This window comes from Limulus polyphemus, unplaced genomic scaffold (genome assembly GCF_000517525.1).
Source record: "Limulus polyphemus unplaced genomic scaffold, Limulus_polyphemus-2.1.2 Scaffold6950, whole genome shotgun sequence".
Classification (NCBI taxonomy): domain Eukaryota; kingdom Metazoa; phylum Arthropoda; class Merostomata; order Xiphosura; family Limulidae; genus Limulus; species Limulus polyphemus.
Window position 1 is genome coordinate 9,154 of NW_013672560.1, and position 15,961 is coordinate 25,114.

General features: G+C 32.0%; 1 protein-coding gene across 1 annotated transcript in view; it reads left to right on the top strand.

Moving 5' to 3' along the window:
• The window catches only part of LOC106474208 (something about silencing protein 10-like), a gene marked incomplete at its 5' end in the record, with an annotated part of 21,442 nt that extends 5,481 nt beyond the window's left edge, over nucleotides 1-15,961 (top strand). Inside the window, 9 exons of the mRNA XM_022402563.1 lie at nucleotides 2,313-2,369; nucleotides 3,386-3,498; nucleotides 3,873-3,969; nucleotides 5,261-5,391; nucleotides 7,605-7,674; nucleotides 9,313-9,401; nucleotides 11,842-11,935; nucleotides 15,028-15,135; nucleotides 15,676-15,961. Of these exons, the coding sequence (XP_022258271.1) occupies nucleotides 2,313-2,369; nucleotides 3,386-3,498; nucleotides 3,873-3,969; nucleotides 5,261-5,391; nucleotides 7,605-7,674; nucleotides 9,313-9,401; nucleotides 11,842-11,935; nucleotides 15,028-15,135; nucleotides 15,676-15,765 (849 nt within the window). The remainder of the gene's footprint in view (nucleotides 1-2,312; nucleotides 2,370-3,385; nucleotides 3,499-3,872; nucleotides 3,970-5,260; nucleotides 5,392-7,604; nucleotides 7,675-9,312; nucleotides 9,402-11,841; nucleotides 11,936-15,027; nucleotides 15,136-15,675) is intronic.

Sequence of the window (15,961 nt, forward strand, 5' to 3'; positions counted from 1 at the left end):
CACGGGTACTGTAAAATGATGTGTTGTAATAGCATGGATACTGTAAAATGATGTGTTATGATAGCACGGGTACTGTAAAATGATGTGTTGTAATAGCATGGATACTGTAAAATGATGTGTTATGATAGCATGGGTACTGTAAAATGATGTGTTATGATAGCATGGATACTGTAAAATGATGTGTTATGACATGGTAATTGCAAGAAAATACTTGCATCATATTAGCAGATTTATTAACATTATCAAAACTATAAAAAAGATGAAACTACACAACACTACTATGTTCAAAAGGTTCGTTTTAATTTTGGATTTTCTTCTTCGCTTTCTACAAGATCTTCATCAAAATTGGCTGCTATCTTCTCTGTTTGCATTATGAACAATCACAACAAATTAAAGATTTGTTACTATGCTGCTCAATCCATTGTAGTAGGTAACACATTTCTGCTTTCCTCGGGAGTATTTGAAATTGTTATGTAACGTGACTGAATATGACCTTTCATACAAGCAACAGATATCTTGTGTTATTAGATTTGCACATATGACCAAAGCATCAAACAGAAAGGACTGGATGATTGATTACAGGTCTTACTGTAAGTGGCCTTGCTGTAAATACAAGTGTGAATGTTACCTCAAGAACAGTAAGGTGTACAATAGGATCAAGTGGTCTCAGTGGATGTGTAGCTGGTAAGAAACTGCTACTGAGAAGAGGTAGCCAAACCATAAGATTGAATAGGCTTTGGATTAAAAAACAGTGAAATGATCAGAGCTGGAGACATGTCCCCTGTACAGGTGAATCCAATTTTGAATTGTTCAGCAACAGTTAACAGTTTATTCAGTGGCAAAGAGGAGGACAGTATCATAGTCAATGTACAACATTTACAGTGAAACATGCTGGGGGACCAAATTATGGAGTGCATCTTGACTGTTGATGTCTACAAAAAATTAATGGCACTCTGACTGCTGACACGTACAGGCAAATTATGATCCATCACGCTGTTTCCTCAGGAACATGACTCATCAGGCATGAATTAATCTTCCAGTGATCCCAAGCATAAAGTAAATATGGTAAAACAATATCTTGATGCTAAAGAGACCAGTGAAACATTCACAACCAAGGCACAAAGTCCCCTTATAAACATATTTCAAGCCATGTGGGCTTATGTAAAACTGGAAAGCTCAAAAGGCGACCAGATAACTTGGTTGGAATTTTGGGGAGTACTATAGGACACTTAGAACTGTATGCAACAAATATTCATTGATAAAGCATGTGGCAGCACGAAAAACAAGATATATATAAAGACTCGTGTACAAAATACTAGTACATAGTACAACTTAGTTGCTTTTTGTTTGTATTTTGTTGTTATAAGGTTTTGTAAACCTTTGATAAGTTTATCATCTAGTTGTCATTACTTATTGTTTGTGACTCCAGTATGTATATCACTATGTGTGTTTCCATTATTGGAGTCACAAACAATATACTCTAGTAACTAAAAATAAAACCAAAACCATTTTCTCTCTTGAAGATACAGTTATGATCTAGCGATACTCATACATGTGTGTTTCCATTATTCTCATTACTGTGTGTTCAGGAGTTAAATAGTTGCTGGAGAGTGTGGTTCTATTCTTAGTTATTACAGCATGTTACATTCGATTAACATTAACCTGCATGTAATTAAATTCCATCTTGAAAACATCTTGAGTGTTACAAAGAATTCGAATTTATCAATAACATTTTAAAATATATTAATTTTTGTTTTAACTGAAACTTCCATATGATGGTTGTTACAAAATTGACTTACATCAAACAAGAATAAAACCTAAGAAAAAGTACATTTAATTTTTAGCTGCAGCAAAGTGACTCATAGAATGGTTCTGAGTTTGTTTGTTTTTTTCAAGTACAAACTTTTAGCTCATGGCTCTGTCATCTCTTGACCAATTTGAGATCTAATTACATTTTTGGGCTCAAGAGGTCAAACTCTTTTGATTGATGTATTTGACCATGCCCAAGGTCTCGTAGGTTAATTTACTCTAATCCTGCCTAGAAGAATTTCAATTTGAGGGTAGGCTGGTAGAGATCCCATGCTTTGGTATTGGTGGTGCACAAAAATATAGCTGATAAAAAGGAAAAAAAGGGAGGATTACAGTAAATCAATCTATGAAACCCCAAAAGAATGGCTATTGAGGATTCCCTCTTGTTTCAGGACATACATTTTTTGTAATCAATCAACATTTATTTTATATTGTACACAAGTGTATTGTGTACGTATGTGATTTCTTGAATGAATTAATAATCTCTGTCTTTTGACTTTTAGCTTCTCAAACAAGAATCTCCTGAGTTATTGGACTTAGTTGAAGACTTTCAATTACAAGTATGTAACATTTTCCAGTCTGTTCAATTGCTTTCAGTTTCTCTATTGCTAATAAAAATTCTACTAATGTGCAGAATTTCAGCTTGAAATTTTAACTTGTTATAAATAAATTTTTGTAGCATGGACAGTTGAGTTGTAATACAACCACAAGTAGAAAAAAGTATCTGTAACTTTAGCTTTTTTTTTCCCTTATTTTACAACAGGAAAGTTATGCAGAGTTTCTGGTTGTAGTTATCAATCTGAACTTTGAGTTGTTCATTATTTGTAAGATACCCACACTGTTGGTTGTTTTGAAATATTTACATAAAAAATATTTTTATGATAGTTAACCTGATTATCTAGTTGATATGTATTGACATTTGTGTCACTTTACATTTCAAAAAAATATTTGCTGGTGGGACAGTGGTTGGTAAGATTACATACTAAACTCTAAAATCCAGGGTTTGATTCCCCTGAATAGATAGAGTGCAGATAGTCCATTGTGTATTTGCACTTCCTAAAAACAACAACAACAATTTGTTGAATATCATAAATTGTTTCAGATTTTGTTATTACAGGCTGTAGTTATGAGAAAAGTGAAAATTAAGAGATGTTTGGAAACCCAGAAAATTATCCTCAGTGTCCATGTTACATCAAAGAGTTTAGTTTCCTGCTATATTGAGGGCCAGAATAATTTTGATGAAATTCATAAATTTCTGCTAAGACATATGATGATAAAACTTGTTAAATGTAAAGAGTGTAAGTTCTGGAAGATTGTGATTAAATATTTCAAAAACTATTCAGACTGACACGTTAACCTGTAAGTATTAAGAATGATTAGTTTTAGTCTGGGATTTGAAATACTAATACCGACCATAAATAGTGTTTAATTGATTTCATTAAAAATAACACGAAACCTATCTTTGATATTTGAAAATGAATTTTTTTTTTTCTTTTTTATCTCATTTTATCAAATTGATTGACTTGCATGATTTTCTGTTATCGTGACTGATATGCGTTTATTTACTCTTGTTCAGATGAGGGAGCTAAATGACAAAATCCAGCCCATTATTCAGCTAATAAAAACTGGAGTTATTCTACCTGGACCCGCTTCAGATTTTCTGACAACAAAACAAGATTTAATATTGAAGTAAGTTTTTTTTAAGTTCTTTATGTGTTAATATGATTTGTTGCTTTATATTATATGCATCAGTTTAATATCATTGATATTAGTAGATTATTTACATGTAAGTGTAAAATTTGTACTATATAAAAAGATTTTTACAAAATATATATATATATATAAATACAAAACCATTTAGTCCAAGAGCTTTTGAAAGTGCTCGGGTATAGGGTTTTTGTGTTTTTGTGTTAAATTGATTTTTTGAACGTATGTATTTTCTTAACATCATGAGTATGTGTGTGTGTGTGTATATTGTTAGTGTAGTATCTAAGTAAAATATACAACATGTTTTCTTGTTCTAGGCTTAATTATTAATTATTTAGGAATTTTTCTTCCTGTAGTTACTGTACAAATATTAGCTTCTACATGGTGTTGAAAGCTCAGCGAGTGCCTGTAAAAAGCCACCCAGTCATGAAGCGACTGCTTGCATATAGAAATGTAAGTATCTATAGTAAAGTATATTGAGATATTTATGTGTCCTGTTGTGTTAATTAAAATATATTATAAAGTTAATTTCAAGCAGTTAATAGTTTTATGTTTTATCCAGTATCTACATATGCAAACAATTCACTAAAACGGTTTGTGAACATATACTGAAATAATTCACTCTGATCCACAGTTAAGGTTAAAGTAACTTCAGATTTTATATTTAACCACCAAAATTTATATCAAAAAAAGAAAATGCAAATCTAGGAAGCAGCCATGATACTTGTGAGAACTAGTTATAACATGTTACTTCTAAGCTTGTATGAGTTAGTGATAAGTTGTCATTTTCAGATATGTTCAGTTCTGTTTTTGTTTTAATGAAGTTTGACAAACTGTCTGTACCAGTTTAAACATAATACAAAGTTACACTGAAAGAGTGTGTCTTCATTTCTTTTTATGTGCTCAGAAAGTAAAATAAGATTCTTTGTTGGTATAAATACCACACTTTATTTTATCTAAATCTGGTTTGCTTCATTACACTAGGTTCACTTTAAAACAAACTCAAGAGAGTAAATATCAACTAATGTTTAGATACTATGAATTTAAAATTTTTGAAGGAGAATTGCGTGTGGTTAAAGCTAAAATCAGTTTGTCCTTGAAATCAGAAGGTTTCCATAACCTTCCTCACAATTAAACCACTACTTGGTCATCTTTCGTTGTCCTTTCATTATTAGATTATAACTCAGTACTTATTAGACTCGTATGTTCTAATACAGTTGTTAATTACTTCCATTTGTCAGTGTTTTTTTAAATGTTACAATTCTAGTTCTGATTTAGCAGTGTAGCAATACATGCACTTATTTTGAAGTTCAATTAGAAACAGTTCTGATGATATAACTACCCATTTTTATTGAGTAGCTAAATGTATAAACCGTAAGATGAAATATTCTAACTCCAAGTTATCCTTTGTAAACTTTCACTTTGTAATATCTAATCAATTCTAGTTCTGATTTAGCTAGTGTAACAATACATGCATTTATTTTGAAGTTCAATTAGAAACAGTTCTGATGATATAACTACCCATTTTTATTGAGTAGCTAAATGTATAAACCGTAAGATGAAATATTCTAACTCCAAGTTATCCTTTGTAAACTTTCACTTTATAATAGCTAATCGGCTACTATATAAGTCGTTCCTCTTTTTTATTTCTTTTTATTTGGGTGTGTGAATTATAGCAACATTCTCAAGTTTAGAGTAATATCATCTGTTGTCTTGCATATTTAAAAGTATCTTAATTCTTCAGCTACTGAAACAGTTGGAACCTGTAGACAAAAAATTGTCTCCTGAAATAAATGAAATTCTAGAGAAGCTGAAGAAGGGAGAACATATTGAACCAAAACTTTCATCAAGAGAGCCACCAAAGCGTAAATTAAGGTATATTCATTATATTTCTACAAAAAAGTACTTATCTGTCAGTCTGTAACTCTGTGTGTGTGTGTGTATACATGCACACACAGTGACAAAGAGAGAGAGGAAATTAGTTGTGTTCTTTGTCCATCCTCAATAATAAAACCATAAGACTGTCAGTACAGAATTGGTTTATACCAAATTATAATTTAAGTGAACAAATCTAAAAAATTTTGTTTACATATTGATGTTAAACATGTGCACATCATGTTTACACAATTCAATGTAATGTTTTTCATCAGTGTTGAAGAACCTTCATTACTGCCAATACAAATAATCATTTTCAACTTCTGTTACCTCGATGATAACCTGTGACAAATTAAACTGTATGGAGTCTGGAGACAGTCTTGTTGATCCTATTATATAGATCCAAGCAAACTTTATTTTAAAATTTCTCCTGTGGATTGGTTTTTCTCCTATATATAATTATGTACATAACTATTACTTTTCCTTCTGTTTTCTGAAGCCACAGTTTAGTGATAATATGTCTAGTGTAACAACTTCTGTTTACTCCTGTTAATTTTTATTTAGCTATATTGTGTGTTACAACATCTGCCAAAGTTTTTACCTATAATTTGAATTCTGGAAACCAAATATTAATGATCACTCATTAATCATTTTTCCTATTTATTTTCAGTTGAACTCTGTGACACACAGAAAGACCATCTAATAATTTTGTGACACACAGAGAGGCCATCTAATAATTCTGTGATACAGAGAGAGACCATCTGATATTTGTGTGACACAGAAAGAGACCATCTCATAATTTTGTGACATACAGAGAGGCCATCTAATAATTCTGTGACAGAGAGAGAGACCATCTGATATTTGTGTGACACAGAAAGAGACCATCTCATAATTTTGTGACATACAGAGAGGCCATCTAATAATTCTGTGACACAGAGAGAGACCATCTGATAATTCTGTGACACAGAGAGGCCATCTAATAATTTTGACAGAGAGGTCATCTTATAATTCTGTGACACACACAAAGAGGCCATTTTATAATTCTGTGACACAGAGAGACCATCTAATAATTCTGTGATTCAGAGAGAGACCATCTAATATTTTTGTGACACACAGAGAGACCATCTAATAATTCTGTGATTCAGAGAGAGACCATCTAATATTTTTGTGACACACAGAGAGACCATCTAATATTTTTGTGACACAGAGAGAGACCATCTCATAATTTTGTGACACACAGAGAGGCCATCTAATAATTCTGTGACACAGTTTATAGACTGTGTGGCTTGTTTCAGTCACTGATGCACCATGATTTCACTGTTTGTGCATTTTTATTCTTCCATTTATCTGTATATCACTACAGAGGTTACTGTGGTTTGTTTCTTTTGTAACATTTCTTTACTGGGTGATTGTTTTGCATCACTTGACAATAAATTACGTGATTTTCTTTACATAAACAAATGTTACTATCATGATATCTATTGGTGCGCTACAGTCAGAACATTTGTAAAGAGGCCAGAAGAAACAAACAACTCGGTATTGCAAAATAATTATTATATTAGTGTTTTGCTACCAACTAGTATTACATCCTTGATATAATAGGATTACTGAAAAATTACCACATGTGTAGTGGATAAGGAAAATCAAATACATTAGTAACGACAACTGTCAACATCTTAACTCAATGCTAACAAAGCAGCAGAAAAGATGGTTCATTACTTCCTACGTTTGGCAACAAGTGACTACTATGGAAGTTGCAACCACATGTTCCCCTTAACACCCCCTGTCAAACTTCATCTTCCTAAACCATACTGTTTGTGAGATAAAATGTGCTGAACTGTGAAACCTTCTTTACAATCACACTTTCATACCACTTATGGCAGCCTCCTAAAGTTCATAACAATGAAAACCTCTAGAATGTTATTTGGTTGTATTTTTATATTGTAAAACTTGTGAAATGTTTACTTTCTGCTTATTGTAATTTATATTGTATTTTATTGTAAACATTCCTGCTGTAATTATTATACCAACTATTGATTCCTTTTTCAAAATCAACTGACATTATAATAGAAATAAATAAAACCAGAATAATCCATGGATGTTTAAACACTAGGAATAATTTTGATATCAACCTGATGACTTGATGTAGTTAGTATAGTATTATCTTTGTTTAAAAGCTATTTTATTGGTGACTTTTTGTTCATTTTTGACAGAATTCTGCAACAGAAAGAAGATTCCATAGAGCCAAAAGATGCAGGAAAGGAAGAACAGGACAAAAGAAAGGCATGTCTTTTATAGCTGTTCTTTACAGGCTAACAGTTACATGCATGTTATTTATATCAGAGTCAGACCTAGATGTTGTTTGTTTTATTAAACAGTTGTTATAAAGATATTATTAGTGGCTGACATGTACATAGCTTATTGATGCCCGAGTTAAGAAAAACAATACAATTTTTATTTTTCCTTCAGACAAGCTTGCTTCTAATCAAGTAGATATACAGTTTTCGGTCAAAGTCTATATCTTAATGTAGAGGTAAAGCTCTTTCTAATGATATAAATATTTATTGATAAATGTAATTTTTATTTGAAAAATTCCCTAACATCAAGTTTAACTTGCCACTTAATTGCATGATTGTTTGATTAAATTTATCTCGTACAAAGACATGGACACTGGTTTAACTTTATTACCCTAAACATGTACAAATCTTTCCAAATGTAACTTTGAATTTTACATACATGTTTTTTTTAACAGTTTGCTTTTGTTTTATAGTTTTATAAGTAATAGGAAAGAACAAGAAAAACTAAACAAAACTTGTCACTTAGTAATCGGCTAACTTGAGTTTCCTTACAAATATGTATCCCAGAGGATCAGAAGTAAGCCTAAAGTCTTATAATGCTAAAATTTAAAATTTGATTCTTATGGCAGATTGCCCAATGTGTGTACTTTTGAGTTAAAATAAGTTAATCCCTCACAAACATCTAAGGCTAGGCACAACTTGGAGCAGTAGTTCCCAACTTCAGGTCGTGAACCATATCAGCATTGCAACAATTACTTAGTAGGGTCATGAAGGGTTGTGTGTATATAAATTTTCCTAAGCCCGAGGGTCGTGAGGTCCTGTTGGTGTCAAAATAAGGGTCGCAAAAAAAAATGTTGGGACTCACTGGCCTAGAGTTTAGTTTTCTGGACTGTGAATACAAGAGTCACTTTACCACAAAATCAAACTCCACTTTATGAATAAGAGTGACTGTCAAATCCCACTAGAGTTTATGGTGGGTTGCTGTTGACTAGTTTTCTTCTTTTTTAGTCTATCAGTTCAAAGTTATGGACAGCTAACGTAGATAGTTCTTATGTAGCTTTGCACAAATATTAGAAACATAAACATAATCAAGTTTATTCTATGTTATGTTGTAGTTACATTTCTGTTAATGATAAGTTGGCAAAGAATCATTTATTTAAATCATTTCATTATGTTTATAAGTCGTTGTTGGCCAACTTATCATTAGATCAGCATAACGTACTTCCGTACTTAAGTATATTTCTCTTAGAATTACTTCATGGTATTTAGGCAAGAGAAATGTAAAAATAGTAATCGTAATAACTTGTAAATCCTTTGGCAGGTTTTTGAACATGTAATAAATATAGTTCCATGTGTTTTTTTTTTTGTTTTTTTTAAGTATAAGAATAATTTTACAGACACCACAAAGAGAGAACTCATCCATCCACCAATCCAGTGAACATGAGTGGAGTATTAGTCTTTTGTTGTTTCTATTTTTGAGAGAAACTTTGAATAATTTATTTTCCAATTTCATTTTATCCTACTTGTTTCATTTTTTTTCTTTTCTCCACTCATTATTTAATGGTTGTTTGTCATGGTTCTTCTTATAATGATGTTTTAACATGTATTGTAATTTTGTGTACAGAAAGTGAGGCTTGTGGAAACAGCAGATGAAAAAGAGGTCCTTGCTCTGTATGAAATGATGAAAGGAGGAAAGAAAACTACTCAAAGGTTGTTAGTTTTTTTTGGTTTGTTGAGTCATCAAACCAACATGGTAGACATGCTTTGTTTTAGAATGTACTGTAATGATAAAACTTATTTTAACTGTTGTAATTTCTTTCTGTATGGGACTTCTGTGTTTTAGAATTGACCAGTAATAGTCATTCTGTTATCAAGCATACACCTGCAAGCTTTGTGTTTTATTATATTAATCTGACCTGACTGAGCATGTGTTCAAATTGATGTAACTTCATTACAGCTAGCATTTAAATATACAAAAACACTTGTGTTGAATGCATTATATTAAAACAATTTTGGAGCTTCGAGATTTCAGTCCATGACACCATGTTCAGTCATGCTCTGTGTGACAACCATGAATCTTAACAGTAGCCCTGCAGTATATGTTCTGTTACACAAGGATTTACGATAAGACTGTCATGTCCAAAGCATATCACTTTGCTGATTGCTCTCCATATTCCATCTAATGTAAGAGAAATACAGTTTTCCAGCACACATTTTAACAGTTTGATTAAACAGGGCCTGGCATAGCCAGGTGGTTAGGGCACTTGACTCGCAATCTGTGGATCGTGGGTTCGATTCCCCATCCCACAAAACATGCTCGCCCTTTAAGCCATGGGGGCATTATAATGTGATGGTCAGTCCAACTATTCATTAGTAAAAGAGTAGCTCAAGAGTTGGCGGTGGGTGGTGATGACTAGCTGCCTTCCCTCTAGTCTTACACTGCTAAATTAGGGATGGCTAGTGCAGATAGCCCTCGCGTAGCTTTGCACGAAATTAAAAACAAACTCGTTGAACAGAAATTCATAGACGCTGTATCCTGTGACTGGACTGATATGTCTTCATATGGAATAGCATGAATACCTGTTTCATTTTTCAGCTGCTTGAAATTTGTGGTGGTTAAATGAACCTGTCATGAAAGCAACTTGTGTACACATAACTTCAGTCATTGTTACAAATAGAGATCCTTCTTGATTATGTTGCATTCTGTTCCTTAGGACATGTGAATGGCTTTTGCCACTAATCTTTGTGTTCTTGGAGTGCCACCTGTTATTAGATGCTGCACTTTGCTTCCCGAGTTTAGATCCATATTATCTGAGTGTAGGAATATTTTGCATCCGAAAGGACTGTTACATACCTTTCCCAAAAGTAGTCAATTTTCTGTGTCATCACACTATCTTTAAAATACCAAACAATGTCAAAATGTAGTTCTCATACATTCAGTTCCACTGCAATTTTATACCGACTGTGGTTGTTATGTGACTTGTTGATTTGCATGTTCAAAGTCGTTTTAATATAACACAATCAATCAATTGTAGTTTTTCTCAATGAAACTTGGCTAGAAAAAGTTTTGTACTAAATAAACAAAAGCACATGTGATAGCATTGTGATTTACCAACTTGGAACAGAAAATGTTAAAACGGTTTGAATATTAAAATATTCCTTTTTTTTTAAATACAAATATGTCTATTATTTTACCAAAAAAAAATAAACAGAGTATGTTAATATTCTTTAACAATATCTTATTTAAATCCAAACAATAAAACAAACGTTTTTTGAAAACAAAATTGCCCAAAAAGCTAGCTACTTTTTTTGTTTGCATTAATACCAAAAATTACTTATATTTTAACGTGTGCATCTGTATGTATGTAACGATGAAGTAACGTTTATCTAAAGAACATTGGCACTCACTTTGACATACTGTATAATTGATATCTTGGACCTGTATGTTTTTCTAATACCATGAATGAATGTTTACATTTTATTCGTTTATTATCTCCCCCCCTCCCCTCCTCCCACACACACACAGTGGCACAGCGGTATGTCTGCGAACTTACAATGCTAAAAACGGTGGGCAGAGCACAGATAGCCCATTGTGTAGCTTTGTGCTTAATTTCAAATAAACAAACAAACAATTATCTGTGTGATATTTGGTATTAAATGTAGAAGTGAAAATACAAGATATTGGAATTGACTTTTTCATACCTGAAATAGAATAGTGCATTCAATTTAATGTTTTTTTAATTATGAGCTTTAGTGAACAGCATAAAATGAAGTTGTGCTGGAAAACCTTTTTTTACCCATTTAAATTTATGAATCAATAGAATTATAATTTATTATTGTTAACTTCTATTACTTACAGTTAAGAGTTTTATGTTAAATAAGGATATACATTGGAGTAACTCAGTTTACTCAATGGTTGAGTAATTAATCTTTTTTGTCAATAAAAGTCAAAGCTTATTGCTGAAGATAACTAATTACCTTAATATTCAAAAAATGGTATGACTTGAGATTTTTCTTTATTCTTTCTTTTTTTTACAGTTGCTTTTGTCTCCTTTGTTTGAAGTTAATTTATGTAAATGATAACATCTCAAAAATGAGAACTGACTGTGAGAGAATTTCGAGCTAAAACTGATTTTACATTATATAATGATAGAGATGAGGAGATCAGCAGTGAAGGTGAAGCTATGGATGAAGATCATGATGAAGATGAGGGTGAAGAAGGTGGAAAAAGAGGAATTTCGTATGAGGTATATTTTATTTAAGTAAAGTCATGATTTGCATCAATGTTATTTTGAAAAACGTAATGTATCTGCTTGTGTTAAATAGTAAATCAAATACTATGATGAACTAAATGCTGAAGTTTTGAACTAATCCATTTTAATCTTCATTCTTTAGTTGTGTGAAACAATTTCAAATAGTAGGATGGTGTATACATAAAGAAAATTCTACACCATATTTTTATGTTGTTACTTTTTGACTTGGGTTTACATTATATATCTAAACTAGTGCTATTTTAATGGAACTTAAGTTGACTGAGTAAACGTTGTAGGTTTGAGAACTTTACTGGACTGCAACAGCCTGTTAAATTAAAAGGAGACAATATTTAGACTTTATACTGAGACATTCTTTAGGTTACTGTATATAATTGTTTAGTGTCTCATAAAAGTAAATGCAGCCAAGTACAGTAATGCTCTAAGTTCTGTAGGTTGAGCAGGTGAAGTGATTGGCAGGTGTTGTTGGTAGGACTGTGACATCATCATATTATCTGCAGGAATTTTATATTGAATGCAGTGTGTGATATGTTCTTTTTTTTGGTAGTTATGTACAGCCAAGGCTTATTTATCTGAATATGTTAGGTTAGTTGTGTCTTTATGTTCTTTTAACCTTTTTATAATTGTCTGACCAGTTTTGCTAATGTAATTAAATGAATTCTTTTGGTTTAGACTTGGTTAGCTGTTTCACTTTAGTAAGGATGTTTCAAAAACATTTTCCTCATTTTTGCAGAATTATATCACATATGTTTGACACAGTCAGAATGACATGTGGCAAAGATCATGTTAAAAAAGAACTTTTCCAAAGAAAGTTTTCAAAAATGACGGACACCCTTCCAGTTTTAGATCTAGCACCAAGAAGAACAAGTTTCTTCAACATGCACAACAAGTCCAATACAAGTTGATCATTTCTCTAACCTACATTCCCAAATACTTCAAACAGACTTGCCAGATATTTAATATTTAAGTTTATTTTCTGTGTCAAACATATGTGATATAATTCTGCATTTAACAAGTTTTGGGTCGTTGGACCTGAAGTTTAGGTATGTGTTAGTGTGGGTTGTTTCCCATGAACAGTATGGGGGAGATGGGCATCATGCCTGTGAACAAGTATATCCAGAAATGGAAGGGCTTTTTTACTTCTAACTGCTTGGTGAATTGTTTGTTGCAGTTTATAGAATTTAAGTAACGAAGAAAATCTTCAAGAGATGATAATCCATGAGACCAACTGATAAATGTGCCATAAATAAAGTATTTTCAAATCTTAGGTTTCAAATTACTTATCTGGGCTCTGGCTTCAAAATCTTCCATGAAAATGTCACTGGGAATGGGTGATGGTAGGTGGGGTTATTGTAAAAGTTCAGAACCACTAACAGACTGTCGACATTGAGATTTGTAAGGGACCTGTCTGCTGTTAATACCAAGAGAAGGACAGAGTTGACAGGAATGCCGAGGAACATATTATTGACATCAAAGCTGAACGAGTAAAGACTGACTTCAGTACTGTGTGGCGTTGGAAGACCTTGAGCAGCTTTCTCTATGAGTATTATAATATCAATGGTTGAAGTGGAATTAGGTACTGGAGAGAAACTGAGAACAAGAGAGAGAAACTGTTCTTCTGTGGAAGTTAGGGTTCTAGAAATTAGGTTTTTGACCTCTTGTGGAACATTGATCTTTTTCCTGTTATGCAAGATAAGCTGGCCCGATGACCCGACTTGTGAATTTAGTTGTTTCTTAACCTTCTTTGAAATGTAGTTGAAACTGTGATTATTCATGTCGAGAGATTCAAGGTGTTTTAAGATAATTTAACCAATTCTGTAAAGATATTAGTTTTTGTCTCCAATGCTGAATGGTCCTCATGAGTAGTTTTACTTGAAAGATCTTGTTGATATCAGGGGATGGAACAAGAAGCTGGAACTTGCAAACACTTGCATTTAATTTGTAGATGTGATGAGTAAGGGGGTTGTTTGAGTGCACAAGTGAGTTGAAGAGGTGACTGTATCTGTTAAATATTTTCAAGTTGACCAGTTTTTAATGACTTGATATGTTGTTTCAATGGAACTTTATACTTGTTCCCCAATACAATGACCATCTCACCAATGCTATTTAGAGGAAACCTACACTACAGGTCCAACCACTCAAAAGCTGTTAAACCTGCAATCATATGACATGTTTGACAGAGTTCGATTTGTGATGATGATCGAAAACCTCTGGGCAATACTCGACCGGCAAGTCAAGAAACAACCAAAAAAACCAACTTCGAAGAGCGACCTACTCCAAGTTTTGAAGCAAGAGTGGGCGAAAATCTCACAATCTAAAATTGACGAGATGATTCTCATGATGCCCCAAAGAATCAACGAACTCCACAAAGCGAAAGGAAGATATACTAGATATTAATTAAATTACAAATATATCAATTCATTTGAATAGGACTGAAAAATTTAATTTTTTCTGAAAAGGTGGTGTCTATTTACTTGTGACCACACTGTGTATATATATATAGTTCTGCATATTATTAAGTTAAAACCTAATTTTTTTTGTTTTGTTTTTTTAGGTGCTTTTAGTTTCCTTAACCACTGTAAGGAAACTTACTGTAAGACACCTATAATTCAATGCTGAGAATTAGCATGTTGCTTAGAAAAAAAAAGTATTCTTCTTCTTGATCTACTATTTTATTTATTGTTCTGTTAAAACTAACAGTTAGTTAAATTAATTCTTCTAGGGACAGCTTTTCAAATTCTTTAAATTTAATTTATTAATTTAGTATGAATGGCTTTTGGGATTTATTTTGTAATGTAAACTTATATAAGTGTAATTTTCACCAGAGGGTGTTAATAACTAAAAATAAGAGAACTTTATAACATTTCAATAGACCTTTCTTATATTTATTCAACATTATTTTGACATCTTAAATGTAAAAATTTCCATTATATGGAAAAATAACTTAAAACTTTTACAATTTTCCATTTTAAAACTATTTTATGCGGGACACCTTCCAGGCTTTGTCTTTTTATGTTTACTTACTACTTGTATTACAGTAGCCATTTATACATCTTCTTAAATTACAGATTGCTAAAAACAAAGGGTTAACTCCTCATCGTAAAAAGGAACAGCGTAATCCCCGAGTGCGACTGAAAATGAAGTATAAAAAAGCTAAGACAAGACGTAAAGGACAGGTAAGTTTTCGTATATAAGGCTTTCAAGCACTACTTTCTTCACCTTTTTTTTAATTATTATTTTTTTATGTAAAGTTATTGGTTTTTAAATTTTGGATTCATTAACTCTAACGTTTTATCAAGTACTTCAATAAGAAATGTTTATCAGCTTCAAGTCATTAGTGATGAAGACATAAATTATATAGGAAACTGTTGTTAAGGGAGCTTTATCATTGAATTCTAAACAATTTATTAAAGATTCTTAGCGAATTCTTTTTGATCCTTGAAAGGTTTTCTACAAAAAAGATTTTTTGTATTAAAATGAAAGATTGCCAGTGAGTTAAAGGTAATTTAGGTATGACATAATTTTGGATGAAGTGGAGCACTTACAATGATGTGGTATGAATTTTTCCTAATTAGTAGTATACATCTTTAATATGTATGAGTTAGTTTATAGTTGATTTTTTATGTTTCTTTTTTCTTCAAATGCTGTACTGAAATGTGTAATATCACATTATAAAATTATAACTTGGTCTATCCTTGCATCTTATTTTTGTATAGGTTAGAGAACCAAGAAAGGAACTGTCTCGTTACGGGGGAGAAATATCTGGTATACGTGCAGGAGTAGTCCACAGTATAAAACTAAAATAGATTTTAAAGATGTAGGTGATGTTGATTCCAAGACTTATGTATTCTTGAAAGTAAAGAATTAAAAAAAGAACTTTTAACTCCTCTGAAAAAACCAGATTTGGTGCTAACATTTACTTTGGACAAAAAGGAATACTTGTTTAATTGCTTAGAACGGTTTTCTGTCTGAAAGTACGAATAAATAGAAACACTGTTTAAA